Source organism: Salvia hispanica, chromosome 6 (assembly GCF_029641045.1).
Source record: "Salvia hispanica isolate PSC_SH4W2 chromosome 6, Shi_PSC_v1, whole genome shotgun sequence".
NCBI classification, from domain to species: Eukaryota; Viridiplantae; Streptophyta; class Magnoliopsida; order Lamiales; family Lamiaceae; genus Salvia; species Salvia hispanica.
The window spans coordinates 28,380,253-28,395,594 of NC_142697.1; the positions used below are offsets into that span (position 1 = coordinate 28,380,253).

The window sequence follows — 15,342 nt, forward strand, 5'->3', positions numbered from 1 at the left end:
TAATTCCATGCAGCTTTAACGGCGTCGTTTTTAAGGATTAGCTTATAATCTTTGAAATTATAGATTTCAGTCATCGATCGTCTCACACAGGTCAGTCCTAATTTGCTCCTAGTTTCTCTGTTAACTTAAATTTATGAATTAATGCTTGATTTCCGTGATGCAGATGCGTCTCTTATTGATCTGTGTTTGTAATTCTGTGTTTTGTTTCCATTTTAATTGAGCAATTGAGAATGGTGATGGAAATTACTTTGGTGAAATTGATTTGATTATGAGTGAAATTCGAAATAGGCAGATGCATATTGATTTCTCTGTTTGATGTTTCTTCTCGTCAATGCTTATTCCCAATTGAAAATATGACATGTTTGTGGATGAAATGTGTAGTGCAAAATTAGAATTCAGTAAAAACCTAAACATGAAATTTTGGTACTTGATCATTATTGTGTTGAGAGGTTTGGGTAGATGGTCGACAAAAGGAGACGTAACAATTCAGGGCTCAGTGAAACCTAAACATGAAATTCTGTTATTTGGCTATCATAGTTGAGCATAAAGTTATTTTTCTTAGGCTGAAGTCGTTGAAGGCAGATGAAGGGAAACCTTTAGTGATGCTATTATTAACACTTAATGGGGAAAGTGTTTTTTTCTGTGTATGCATCCTGTGAATCTTGATTTTGATCTCTGCCCTTTTCGATGTTATCGTGCAATCAAGTATGAGTAGATCTGCTGGTTGGAACTTCATTGCTTATATACAACTACCTACCATGATCATGTGAATGGACTAGCAAAAAATTGGCAGTCATAGTTAGTTTACATATGTCATAATAGTACTTTATGGGATCTAGTTGCTTTGGATCTCTTATAAGTTGATGGGGGGGCTTTTTTTTTCTACTTCTTTAACTTTATAATTTCTTGGCCCTCTTTATCTGATTCATTCAGAAATTGTTACTCCTTTACAAATCACATCTGATTGCAATCATTGTGCTATCTATATGTTCTTAGTTATCAGTTCCAAATGTAATACACAAGCTCAATTATAGCCCTTTTGCACTTGATTTATACCCCTTTATCATATATTATATGCTTATCCATTTTCTGGGCAAGTAGTTTACATTTTTGGGCATTAGTCGAGGGTTGGATTTGTAATATATGAACTTTTCTTTCATCATTTTCCTTTCCTTTCTTTGGATGCAACAGTTAGGAACTTTGATAACCATATTGGTTTTTATGCAGAATTGGGGTTATTTTTATTAATTGGGATTGTTGGCGGCAGGTTAACCGAGGTTCTTTTGTGGGAGCTAAAGTTGTTGGTGGGATATTGAGTAGTTGTTGAACTTGTATTTTGTGTTTATTTGGAAACTAAACATGCCTGCGCTAAAGGTTGAAACTGGTCACCAAGATGTTGTTCATGATGTGGCAATGGATTATTATGGTAAACGCCTTGCTACAGCTTCTTCAGACAGCACTATCAAAATAATCGGAGTTAGCAGTTCAGGATCTCAGCATCTTGCAACTCTATCCGGTCACCAAGGACCCGTGTGGCAAGCATCATGGGCCCATCCGAAGTTCGGTTCTCTCCTAGCTTCATGTTCTTATGATGGAAAAGTTATACTCTGGAAGGAGGGTAATCAAAATGAATGGACCCAGGCTCATGTTTTTGACGATCATAAAGCCTCTGTCAATTCTATTGCATGGGCTCCTCATGAACTCGGGCTTTGTCTGGCATGTGGATCCTCAGATGGAAACATATCAGTTTTCACTGCAAGATCTGATGGTGGATGGGATAAATCTCGAATTGACCAGGCTCATCCCGTTGGTGTCACATCTGTCTCTTGGGCCCCCTCAACGGCCCCTGGGGCTCTTGTGGGTTCTGGTCTACTCACCGCTGTTCAGAAGTTAGCATCCGGTGGCTGTGATAACACAGTGAAAGTGTGGAAGCTCGACAACGGAACATGGAGGATGGACTGCTTCCCTGCTCTTCATATGCATACTGATTGGGTAAGGGATGTCGCCTGGGCTCCGAATTTGGGACTTCCAAAGTCCACCATTGCAAGTGCTTCTGAAGATGGGAAAGTTATAACATGGGTCGCGGTCAAGGACGGTGATCAATGGGAAGGGAAAGTTCTGAATGATTTTGGAGCCCCCGTGTGGAAGGTGTCGTGGTCACTCACAGGGAACATCCTTGCTGTCGCTGATGGTAAAAACAACGTAACGCTGTGGAAAGAAGAGGTAGACGGAGAATGGCAGCAGGTGACTACAGTTGAATGATAAATCTAGTTGTTCTTATCATATCTTTTCCAGGTACAGAGGATCTTGAGACTGCTTTGCTCTCTAACTATTACTACTATGTTACAGTTTAATTTGATTAACCTGTTGGAAAACTATATAATAGTAACTGGTGATATCTACATTTGCATTTGAATATGATTTATGGACAAAATAATTACTATGTTTTGATTGTTATCTGGTTTTTCCATGGACTTAAGTTCATTTGTAAAATTATTACTAGGCGTGAAAGTTCAGTTTTTCGGTTCGTTTTTTCCCAAAATTGTACCTAATTGAAAAACTGATTTTTTCTAAAAATTTAACTGACCTAAGTCGAAATCATAGTAAAACTAAACTCGCAAAAACTGAATAGTGAAAATTGAACCAAATCAAAAATACTAGTATGATAATGAAATGGTACGACGAAATAAAAATTTTCCAAATTTCTCGACATGAAGGTCTCACTTATTTATCTCTCATCATATAAAGAAGAGAATTTTTTTCCCACGAATTTTGTCAAGATATCAATTTGGATCCATAATATATGAATATATATTCTGAGGTCTATAAACTTCGATTTAATATCATTTGAGTTATTTTTTCACTATATCAATTTTTTTAGGCGAAAATACCCTAAAGGCCATAAAGGGGAAATTCAATCTATTTACTATCTTCTTCATTAAAATATTGAGAGAGCGTTATTTTTTTTCCGCGAACTTTGTGAAAATATCATTTTTTGTCCGAGCTCTAGTTCTTTATCTGGTTCGATCCCATTGAGTCTTTCTCTCTCATCCTCCTGTTCTACAATGCAATAATCAGAGTTCCTTTCTCCCTGATTCATGGAACTTTGTTGCCAAACTTATATGTTGACTCGTGATCACAATTCTCTCTTTGGAAAAATCCTCAATTCTTTTAACAAGATTGAGTTTTCTCGAAGAGTCGGATTTGAGCCACAACAAATTTTAAGGAAGCATTGATGAAATTGACAGTTTGTTGTCTTTAAAGATGATGAATCTTTAGAAGTACAATCCCGATGATTTGATTCCAAATCCAATTCAAAAGCTTTTAATTCTCTATGTTTTAAAGCTGAACAACCATAGATTCTGCGGTGGAATCCCATATATCATCTGAAACATAACCTCGTTCAACTCCCTTGATCACTCTGAGAACAATCTAACCAAATAAATCCCACTTTCTCAAGGAATTAAAGTTCAGACTAAAAATGATATCTTGGCAAAGTTTTTCGGACCAAATAAGATGTTTTCTCAATATTTTAATGAATAAGAGAGAGCAAATAGATTGAAATACCTTTCATGAGCTTGAGTGTATATTTGCCCCCAAATAATTTGAAACGGTAAAAAATAGCTCAATTAATATTGAATCAAAATTTATGGACATTATAAGATATTTTCAAATACTAGATGCCAAAGTTGATACCTTGACAAAGGTATTTAACTAAAAAATTGTTCCCAATGTTATTTAACTAAAAATTGTTCCCCTGTATGAAGAATGAGATAAATTGTGGTCATTGATCATTATAATGTCTATAACTATAGGTAAGCCTATGATTTTCAAGATAATTACAATTAATCACCTATAGACTATAGTTAGGCCACACATTAAGGAGAGGGGCACGTGAGGGATCACCAGCCACGTTACCTCCTCACACGTGTGGGAAGCATCAAAGAAGGCTCTCATAGCCAGCCCAAAAATATCATACGAATATAATACTCCAATAATACAAATTAATAGTAATAAAATAAGTCCATTTATTAAAGACTACAGAAAAGGGATTCGAGTATCCAGCTACTGGAATTTTGACCATTAACACAACGCAAGAATGGCGTACCACTACGGATGCTTAGAGTACTAGTGCTAATTAGCTATACATACAACCTTCTTGTACGTATAATTCTTGTGAAAAAATTCGACATATTGAAAAGTTTATCACATGCTGGCTGACAACACCGCTCATCTTTGTCACGTGCTTAGTTGGATACCACGAACTACTACTATTTATAAAAAAAATTGAGTCAAAATATTAGAGTGTGATTAGTAATAACTTCCTCTAACTTGTTACTTGAGAAGGTTTTTTTGCATATGAATTAAGAAAATGATGTATAATGAGCTAAATTGTGAGATAATAAAATACTTTGGTGAGAGAAAATTGTTACTTTTTTGTCAAAAGAGAAAATGAATCGGTTAATCTGAGGCGTCTCGAAAATTAATATGAATTAGTGAACCATGATCACGATGGAAAAAATGCTTATGAGGTTGATATTTCTCTTTTTCTCCCTATATAATATATTTGATGAATGTATAAAGTTAAAGGAAACAAGAGCAACGGCTACAGAATATATGATTGTTTGGAAAAGTTAAAGAAGAAAATACAGTGTTGACAAATTGCCAACTGATTATGACTAATTAGCTGTAATTAGTTAAATGGGGGTTTAGTTTATCCATCTGTCCACAGTGAAGAAGTTATTATCGGGATTTGTACTAATCATTCATGATTATGGAATTAATTAAATCGAGAGATTTGTGGATGAATAATGGTTCCCGAACATAATGACTCGAATCTTCGGTCTATTAATTAATTGCGAGGTAATAATCAACGAATGACAATTGTTTTTCCTTGTGTAGATCGATCCTATATCAGTATAAGCTTGATGAGTGTATCCATTAGCACGTCTTGATTTTACTCTTATATGGGGAATTACTCCATGTGTTGCTTGACGTAAAATATGTATTACAAATTTGCTTCAGTCTTTTGCTGATTTTTTATATGGCTCGGTAGATAATAGTTAGATAAGCCGATGATTTTTTCCAAAATATGCGTGAGTATAATATATACCGAGGTACGCACTTATAAGTATCTTAGAGTTCCACCCTTAGGAACATGAACAAAAAATACTCGAATTCGCACAACCTTGAGAACACCCTCGAAAAGTATTATGTCATGTGGTCGTACCTAACCGAGTAGCTCTAAAAGCGTCTGTACAAGCTCGCAACAAAGGTTCTCATCTTGCTATTAAGGATAAATACAAACATTTCCATAACTTGTCCTTTCAACACAATGAATTGCCAATGTCTTGCGTTGCATGCATTAGAATACATATCAACACCCTATAAATAGATTATATACACACCAAAAATCGTTTGCGACAACAATTAAATAATTACGTGCATACCTAAAAACCACAATGTGCCAATATATATCCAACTGCAAGAATCACCAAATAATTATTAATTAAAAAACTTTCATCTAAACAAACAAACCCTAAATTTAATGTAGATTGTGACAATAATTGCTTAGATGTGGCTATTACTATATTTATGGTTTGAAGCATAATACGATGCATTCTTGTACATGTTACACCTTTGTTCGTAAAGGTAAAAAAACATAAAAATAACCCATGTGACAAAAATTGGCCCAATAGTTTGGCACTATTTCTATATTAAACCAAACTAAAAGTTACTTTCCACTGCCGCTGTTTTATTATCAATTTAAGTGTGACAACACTAATAACTATTGGTGTGATTATGAATGCAATAAATGAGATACAATCGAGACTACAAGTTCATGATAAAATCATTGCCTCAGTCGTAGAGTTGTTTTTTAATTTTACTTTACATGTACGATCGATCGAGGTAAGAGTAGAAGGTTATCGTCGTTTCATAAGCAAGAACATCTAGAGACTCTCACGTGTGTGCAACCTTTATCTCTAATTTATTCTAATTTTTTTATTAAAATCATAAAATAAAATCTTATGTTATCGATGAAATTGGACATCTTCATAGCTACAAGGGTATTACCAAAGACATCTTAATTCATCCACAAAATAGTAAGAAACCAAGTTTATAAAATCCTTTGGTAAGATAAAATCCGAGCTGTCACCGTCGTGCCTAAACGTGGGTTAAGGAATATAATAACATGTTAAATAGAGGTAATTAAAAGGGAAGTGTACCAATTGTGGACTAATAAATTAAGGATATGGTGTAAAAATTCAATTTTTAAAAGGGGTGGCCAAAACACCATTCCCGAGGGCAACATAATAGGTAGAAATATCAAGGGTTGATTATTCTTAAATTATAGTCCTACTCCAATTTATCCAATTACCTCAATTAGTCTTTCTCTACACTTGGCGAAATAAAGATTTACACTTTAAACCATTCACAAAATTGACTACTATTATACCACTGTCCAAGTAAAATTGAAACAAATTTATTCTGATCTTCTTCATAAAAAAAGTATACTTTGGTTGTGAATTATTTACTCTTTATTACTACTATTATTTATTAATATGCTATAAAATCCGCAACTATTATGATCCACCTCAAAGTGAAAAAGTTGTGTTGGCATAAAGTTTATTTGATTTAATCACTTTACTAGTTAACAAACAATTCTAATATTTAGCGCGGGAGACTACAATCGTCCCTAATCCGTCCCGCATAAAGTCATAAATTTTTCTTATGATTGATCGAAAACGTTATAACTGTTATCCATTTCTATAGTTTTTTTAGAGCATATATCAACCGATTTCATTTTTTAACATAATGAAATAGTACAATTTTACCTTTAACGAAAGTTAAAACATTTTCTTGCCTCTTACATTCATTACTTTACGCTGATAATCACTCATTCACACTTATAACTTATAACTTTGCCCCAATATTATTATGAATACGAGTATAATTGGAATAGTAGTGCATGAACAATTGAACATGGCAATAGTAACATGCATGTTAGTAATAAATTTTGGCCTTATCAATAAAGCATAGGAAGCATGGTTTTTTTATATACTTTAATAATTTTATAAAGTATTTGCTCAGTTATCATAAGCTTCTGGAGCGAGAATCCCAATGCTGAGGCTTTTTTAAAAGGTATTTCTAAATAAAGAAAAATATATAAAAAAATAGATTGGGGCTCTTTCATTCAGAACAAAGTCAGTTGAGTAAGTGGCTTTTCATGTGAAGCTATGTGCTTTATAATTACTCCCCAACAATACTTCTTTATTACTACTATATATACATTCTTTTCCAAGAGTAGCTAGAATGAGTAAATAATGGAGTATTTTACCTTTATATTTTTCACATTTTTTTACTCTTTTATACTTTGCTTAGATAGGTTGCCAAAGTTGGAACTAAAATTAAAACGGATTGGATAATTGCAAAAATTGCAAATTTTTTTATTTTATACTCCCTCCATCCCGGATAATTCGGGTCACTTTGACCGGATACGGGTTCTAAAAATTGTACTAATGAAAAGTAAGTTGAAAAAGTTAGTGGAATGTGGGTCCTAGCTTTATATAAAGTATTAGTTTTACAATAAAATGTAAGTAGGAATGAGTTAGTGGAATATGAGGTCCACTACCAAAAATGGTAAAAGTGAAATGAGACAAATTATGTGGGACGGACCGAAATGGAAAATTGGGACGAATTATCCGGGACGGAGGGAGTAGTAATTTAATATTTTTAAAGTGTTGGAACAACTAAAATGTGGAGTAAGTATTTTTTTATTTTTTTTTTTTGTGATTTATTATGTTAAAATGATAAATCTAAATATGTGAAAATACCTAAAGGAATAAATACGGAAGCAACCGACTTTGCAGAAGTAGAAGTGAAGAGTGACAAATAATGCATTCACCAAATAATAATTCTATTTTTAAATAAAAATTAAAAGATACCATAATTTACAAACAGACCCCTCTATTTGCGTGTATTTCCGATTGAGCCCATCCCTTTCACTAATAAAAAACCCACCATTTCTCTTCTTCACTTTCAACAAACACCGTTCCTCTCTCTCTACCGTTACTGCGCTTTTCTCACAGAGAAACTGTGATTTTTTCAATTGTAATTCAGTAATGGAGTACTTCGCCGCTGATTATGCTGAATTCTCGTCGGTGGAAAATGGCAACAATAGCAATGGCGTCCATTTCACGGTGGATGATTTGCTCGATTTTTCCAAGGAGGATGAGACCATGACCGACGCATTTTTCGAGAGCTTGCCGGTCAATTCCGGCGATTCCTCCACTGTTACGGCGGTTGATAGCTGCAATTCGTCGGTCTCCGGCGGCGGAGACGGCCAATTCAACGGCAATATCAGCTGCCGCAGCTATAATGAGGTTCAATTCTCCGGCAACGAACTCTGCGTTCCGGTAATTTTCCCTTCCCCAATTTTTCAATTCGATTTTTTTTTTTTACTTTTTTCCTTTTTTTTGCTTTATTTCTGCATGGAACGTGTGCACCAGTATTGTGTGACCATTTTCCTTTTCCTTTTTTCTTTTTTTTTTTAAATTTTTATCCCGCCGACAGTCTTTTCGTTGAAGAAGAGTGAATTTTCAGCAACAATTTTCAAATTAGGGCTAATAATTTATCAATTTGATAATTGCGTGATTAAAATTGAATTTGAATCTAACTAATTATTCATATTCAAATTCAAATTCAAATTCAACAAAACAGTATGATGATTTAACGGAGCTGGAATGGCTGTCGAATTTCGTGGAGGAATCATTCTCAACCGACGAACACCGCTTCATCCCCACCGCCGCCGTGAAATCCGTCTCCGCCGACACCTCCTCCTCCTTCATCACCTCACAATCTCCTCCTCCTCCGCCGCCGGCCGTCTTCCCATCCGACGTCTCAGTCCCGGGGAAAGCCCGCAGCAAGCGCAGCCGCGCGCCGCCGTGCGACTGGTCCTCCCGCCTCCTCCTGGTGAAGGCGGCGCCGCCGGAGGCCCCGCCCCGGAAATGCCTCCACTGCGCGTCGGAGAAGACGCCGCAGTGGAGGACGGGCCCGATGGGCCCGAAGACGCTCTGCAACGCCTGCGGAGTCCGGTACAAGTCGGGCCGCCTCGTGCCGGAGTACCGGCCGGCGGCGAGCCCGACTTTCGTCTCGGCGAGGCACTCGAACTCGCACCGGAAGGTGATGGAGCTGCGGCGGCAGAAGGATGTGATGCAGAGGCAGCAGATGATCGGCGGCGTTTTCAACGGCTGTGATGAGTTCCTTATTCATCACCGGAGTAGCATCAACGGCCACGATTTGAGGCACATGATGATGAACTAGTACGGAAGCTAATTTTTAGTTTTGAGAGTCATAACCACTAAATTTTCCTAATTTTAATGTCACCTTTTTACTTAGGTATTTGATTTTTTTTTTTTTAAATAGAAGTTGGAGGGAGAACTTTGTAATGCATTTTGTTACTTCAATTTTGATTTCATACTTAGATTTTGCACAATTTAGTTTTCTAATTAGTGAAGTGAAATTTGAGAGAGTTGATTAAAGTTGATTGTTGGTAAAGCAAAGATGGTGAATATTTATGGAGGGGTGAGACAAAGTGTGGATGAAGAAATATCAGCTGGAAAAGTAGTTGCAATCATGGGAATGGGTGCAAGCTTTTTTCACGGTCATCTGGGGGGTCTATTTCTTGAAAGTTTGGGAATTTGCACATGGATGTCCTTTTTTCTAAAAAAATCCCGTCTAATGCGAGCAATAATACTTCTCTATTATTTCGTGATCGTGATTATTTAATTACACGACGTATGAATTGATAAAAAGATGTATTTTCAGATTAATACGATCAATAATGATTCTCTATTTATCTCGGGAACGTGATTACTCACTTTTACAATAATATTAATTTGTTAATAGGGAAACGTCTTATTAGCTAAACAGTGTTTTGTGTCACACATGAATGCCAATTTCATCTCAATCAAATACGCAATCCCACTTTTATCTCAATTTACTATGCAATCCCACCTCTTAAAATATATCGGTGTACACTTCAGAAATGTAGCATTCTTGATCTTTTGAGATTGTACTATTTACTACTCCATATAAATAATTCGTTTAGTTAATTAAGTTGATCTTTTCTACCAAACAAACGCATCCGCGCCCTATACAATCTATAAAAACTTTATTTTAATTTCAAGTAAATTGAATTTGTATATGGTTTCCCATTTAAATTTATTTTCGTTGTACCTTTCAATTAGTAGTAGTAGCAGCAGCAGTGGAGTACTACCTCTGTCCCTAAAAATTTGATACATACTACCATTTCGGTCCGTCCCTGAAAATTTGATACACTTCACTTTTATCATTTTTGGTAGTGGACCCCATATTCCACTAACTCATTCATACTCACATTTTATTATAAAACTAATACTTTAAAAGTAGGACCCACATCTCACCAACTTTTTCAACTCATTTTTCATTACATTTCTTAAAACCCGTGTCTGGTCAAAGTGTAGCAAATTTTGGGGACGGAGGTAGTAGTATTTATTGTGTACCACACAGAAAAAAACAAATAGTGCATTTATTATGTCCCTCCTAAGAAAGGTTCATACTGTTTTATCATGTGTAATGCAAAATTATATATGTAGAGCTAATCAATATAGGAATCTCATAATTTATAGTGTACCTCACTGAAAAAACAAATAGTGTAATACGACTTCGTATTTCATTTGTTGCGGATTCATTATTACTTTATCATCGTTTTTACTACTTATGCTAGTAACTAGATTCTAGACTTACTTATATACTTATAATTATATCAATAAATTACATAGATTTTTAACAGCTCCATTTTACAACCTAGTTATTGTACTACTAATAATTTAATTGTACTTGTTTCTATTAAACATTATAAAATAAATAAAATTGATAGCTAAGTATAAAATTAATAAATTTATTGACTATTTAGTTTTTGTTGATGATAATTGATATATTAATTTCGTTTAAATATTTGGATGTTCTTGTTATGGAAGTCAATATGATGTAATGCAATAATTTTTTGATATATGTGCGATGCATGGCCTATAGATTTTTGACAAATTTATCAATACTAAACTAATGCAGGATAACTTTTCTTCACCCAAAGAGTTGCACTTTTCTTCGTTCTCACGTCCCACGGTTTCCTTGGCTTTGAATTCTTACCACAGAAAAAAAGAAAGCTTCAAACAATTAAAAAGATGAAAATATTAAAAAAAAAAAAATGAAAAATAGTGACTTTTTTCAATTTTCTTCGAGATTTTTTTTTTCCCATATGTAATTCCCAACAAGTATGGGCACCACCCCCCAACCCTCTCCCACCACGTCAGCACCTATACTATAAATATTAAGGCTTAATTATTTAATTCCTTGAATTAATCATCACTACATTTTATATTAAATAAAGTAAACGTTAACATGGATTTCAGTGATTAATCAACGTAATTAATTAACTAGGAGAGGAGTAAGAGAGAATCGAAGAACATCGTGTGGTGTACGATGTTTAGTTGCATGGAAGTGCGGCCACAATCAAACGTGGGAAGATTTCGATATTATTTTTTTTAGAGAAAATGAATAATAGGAGTAATAATAATAGTCACAATGAAGATTTTGTTTATTGACGATATGAAGATGTATAAATATTTGTTTTGAGGTGTTTTTTGGGGTTTGGCTTTTGATAATATTTTTTGGTGTGACGGGAAGTAACATTGGGGCAAATGACATGTCCGGCCGTTGCTAGACATTTGCCTACCGTGGGGCCCATTGCGTTAACCAAGATATCCCGTAATTATTTTAAAAGATTATTGTAATTTATATCATGAAGCTGTGTTAATTTCTGGCGAAATCCATGTATGACTAAAACTTCTGGTACATATGCGTACTAATTTGATAAAATGATATGATTGACTAGTGACGCAAATGTTTACTGAACAGTATCGTTTTGGTCTTAAATTTATTAAAGTTTAGTTCTAAATTCTAAATTGGACCAGTGGTTGAACTTGTTGAATATAAGCAAGGGCTTAATATTCACAAATATATATAATTGGAAAGACCAAATTATGGGCAAGTGAAAGCCAAATGCCTAATGTACATTGATAGTGCAAGGATCTAAATATCAATTATTTAATACTTCCCATAAAACTTTTATGCCATTCTATATATATTGAGTCAGAATATGAATTTAGTTTTAAACTTTATCAGTTTCACATCATACATAAAGAGTCATCTCAACTTTTATGTTATAGCTCTATACAATCCTTCATTTTATATACTCCAACAAAAACAACAATGCAAATTGATTTTTAATGCTAAATGAGATAAGTTTTAATTTGAGCATCCCTATAATATCAACCTAAACAAAATGAAAATAAACACACCACATATAACTCCAAATGAACATTTAAATGCTAACCCTACATTCCAACACACATAATGCCACTAGTTTGCTAACCTTTGTAATCTTGTAGAAGCTAATGTACTTGCAAGTACAATGTATATGCACCCAAATGAGTACAATACAAATACATACAACTAGGTTGTATCTATACATAGATAATGTGTGTATGGGGGTGGGTGAGGTGGGGTGGGGGTATATAGAGACATGCATGTGGAGTGGGGGAAGAGAAGCACATGGAGTTATGTATGTAGTATGATGGTTGTGATAATATATCTAAATTGAATGGCAGTGTGTCTATGTCTAGGGATCTTTCCATGTTATTTGCTATTATTCTTGCCTCCACCTTCATTTCCATAACTTACTTCTTTTTATCCCTTGTATGTTACTCTAATTAGTTTAATAATATAATTAATTAGCTTATGAGGTGTGAAAATTTCTTGGTTGATTATGCATAGTATAACTAGCTTGATAGTATAAGATATATCAAAAGTTAAGTAACTTCCGGAGTGCCTGCCATCGATGCATAGAGAAAGAATTAGGAGCGATTCTCACTTCTAAAATGGAGGAAGAAATTAATGAACCAAAACATATCAAAACACGAATATAGTATTGTATCTTTGATGTGAACTTAACAGATTTGATAGATGCTACTATACCAATAATATGCTATCTTATTTTCTGATATCCATCTCAAAAGAATTCTCAGAATAAAACGTGTTTAGCCTATGACAATTTTAAGATGAGTGACTCCCTATAAAACTTCTCTAGGAGCATGGGTGAGAAAAAATACGTTGGAAATACTTGTGTTGTATGTTGGGACAACCGTCAATTAATTTACTAGCTGAGTAAAGTAAAGTTTTAGATGCTTAATCGATGTACAGTGTGGCAGTTAGGATTGTACTATGATCGAAAATTTGACATGATTTTGTCGAACTAATTAAATTCTAATTATGGGTTGAATGATGGGAAAAAATTCAAAATTGTGAGCTAGCACTATCAACTTGGTGATTGACTAAGCTATATAATTAAACCGAATAATTTGGAGGATCTTTACAAGCTTCTAACTGTTTGTCGGCTATATGTGACAAGATATTTTGGCGCTTTTATCATTAAATATTATCTTAGCTTATCATTTATTGTGCTGATATATGTTGTCGATATAGTTTGTAGTTATACCTTTATGAGTTAATATGGTAGTGAATTTACTTTAGTTGAACCATTAAACGAAGTAACAATAAATTAGGAATTCGAATTATTTCATGTAATAAGACACTTCTTATTTAATAAGTAGTTGTGTTCGAATGCAAAAGAGTAAGATATGATAATTACATATTTTTTTCTAACCGTATTGATCGAAAAACAATTTCGTTTCTATGAGACTTTGTGCCATCATATTTGTAAATGAGAATTGAAAAGTCATGGCCATAAGTGAGTATTGAAGGTCACCAATTACATAAAGAAAATGGTATCTCCACATCTTTAATTTCTTCACATCCACATCAATAAATTCGGACACCTAATTTTCTTAAAATATGATACATATGATAATTAAGAAAAGAAAAATGTTTTGGAGACATAATGTCTAAGACATAATGAGGTTAAAAGTAGTAATTATGCATTATAATTTATTTTTAATTAAAATTATTGTGTGTCTATATACTTCATTGCCCTTGCATTTATGATTATATATACATATGAGTATTAATTAAGATCTCAATGCTTAATTACACAAGATATAAATGCAAGTAGTTGGGACCCACTTTCAATATTACCACTCTTGAGTCTTAACCTTTTTTAAAAAATTCATTTGTATGCTTGAAAATATGAAAAATGAAAGAAAAGAAGGATAAGGAAAAATTTATCACTTTGACCATCTTTTTTTTCGTTAATTAATAATGAAAAACTAATAAAACTGATAATTTAAAATTTATTAAATTTTTGAATGGTTATGTAATTTTATAAAATAGTAGTATTAAATTTAAAACTATGTTCACCATATCCGTCAACTAAATTAACGTACTCCCTCTGTCCCGCTTTAGCAGTCCCATTGACTTTTCTGCCATTTTTTTGTAAAAATGATAAAAAATAGTTAAAGTCGAGAAATGGTAAAGTAAGAGAGACAATAATATAGAGAAGAGTCTTATCTACATTATTGTCTCTTTTACTTTACTATTTCTGGACTTTAACTATTTTTTATCTTTTTTACAAAAAGATGGCAGAAAAGTCAATGGGACTGCTAAAGCGGGACGGAGGGAGTACTATTCTTTTGGAAATTTATTCATAACTTATTCTCTCTTTGTCTCACTAATTTTTTCATTAATATTTGGTATGTTATGTTGAATCTTAATAAAAAGTACTCCAATAACAGTTATTTAAATATTTTAAATCAGTTATTTAAAATTTATCACGTGTTTTTAACTCAGTTATTTAATATTTTAAATATTATTTAATATTTTCTGATTTTCATTTTATGATATTAGATAAACTTTGCAAAATTAAAAATTTGTTATTTTACTTGTTCATACTAATTAAGTTTATGATTTTGATTTTAATTCATTACTTTTCAAAATTGTAATATAACTAAATCCTTTGATATTGGAACGTTGCATCAAACCTCGGACAAAAAGTTACATATTCTTAACCAATGTATTTAGCATTTCAAAGTCATATAATTAATATTTTCTCTTTTATTCTAAAATATTTATTAGGCTTGATTCACTATTTCATTGAATATACTAAATTTGATATATGACATATTAATACTAATTGAGTTTACTATGTTATTTTAAGAATATCATAAGATTAATTTCACTTTTAAAATTTTTAACAATTTTTAATTTTAAAGTTACAATCAATTTCCAATGCATACCATGATTTTTTACATTCTTAAATCTAACTCCAATATCTTAAACTCAAATTTA

At 33.2% G+C, this 15,342-nt stretch overlaps 1 protein-coding gene and 1 pseudogene across 2 annotated transcripts; both read left to right on the forward strand.

The window, feature by feature from the left end:
- Positions 1 to 62: 62 nt before the first annotated feature.
- LOC125208381 (protein transport protein SEC13 homolog B pseudogene) lies at positions 63 to 2,457 on the forward strand (annotated as a pseudogene). Its single transcript, XR_016132286.1, has 2 exons — positions 63 to 90; positions 1,268 to 2,457. The product of XR_016132286.1 is annotated as a protein transport protein SEC13 homolog B pseudogene (transcript).
- A 5,594-nt stretch (positions 2,458 to 8,051) lies between these two features.
- LOC125204135 (GATA transcription factor 9-like) lies at positions 8,052 to 9,496 on the forward strand. Its single transcript, XM_048102697.2, has 2 exons — positions 8,052 to 8,417; positions 8,722 to 9,496. The coding sequence occupies exons 1-2, from the start codon at positions 8,124 to 8,126 to the stop codon at positions 9,322 to 9,324; spliced, it is 897 nt and encodes a 298-aa protein (XP_047958654.1). The 5' UTR covers positions 8,052 to 8,123; the 3' UTR covers positions 9,325 to 9,496.
- Positions 9,497 to 15,342: the final 5,846 nt, after the last annotated feature.

Excerpts from the sequence above, each read along its gene's own strand:
- LOC125204135 (XM_048102697.2), top strand. The coding sequence starts at position 8,124 with ATGGAGTACTTCGCCGCTGATTATGCTGAATTCTCGTCGGTGGAAAAT. Across the intron at positions 8,418-8,721 it reads GCAACGAACTCTGCGTTCCG|TATGATGATTTAACGGAGCT; the intron begins GTAATTTTCCCT and ends TCAACAAAACAG.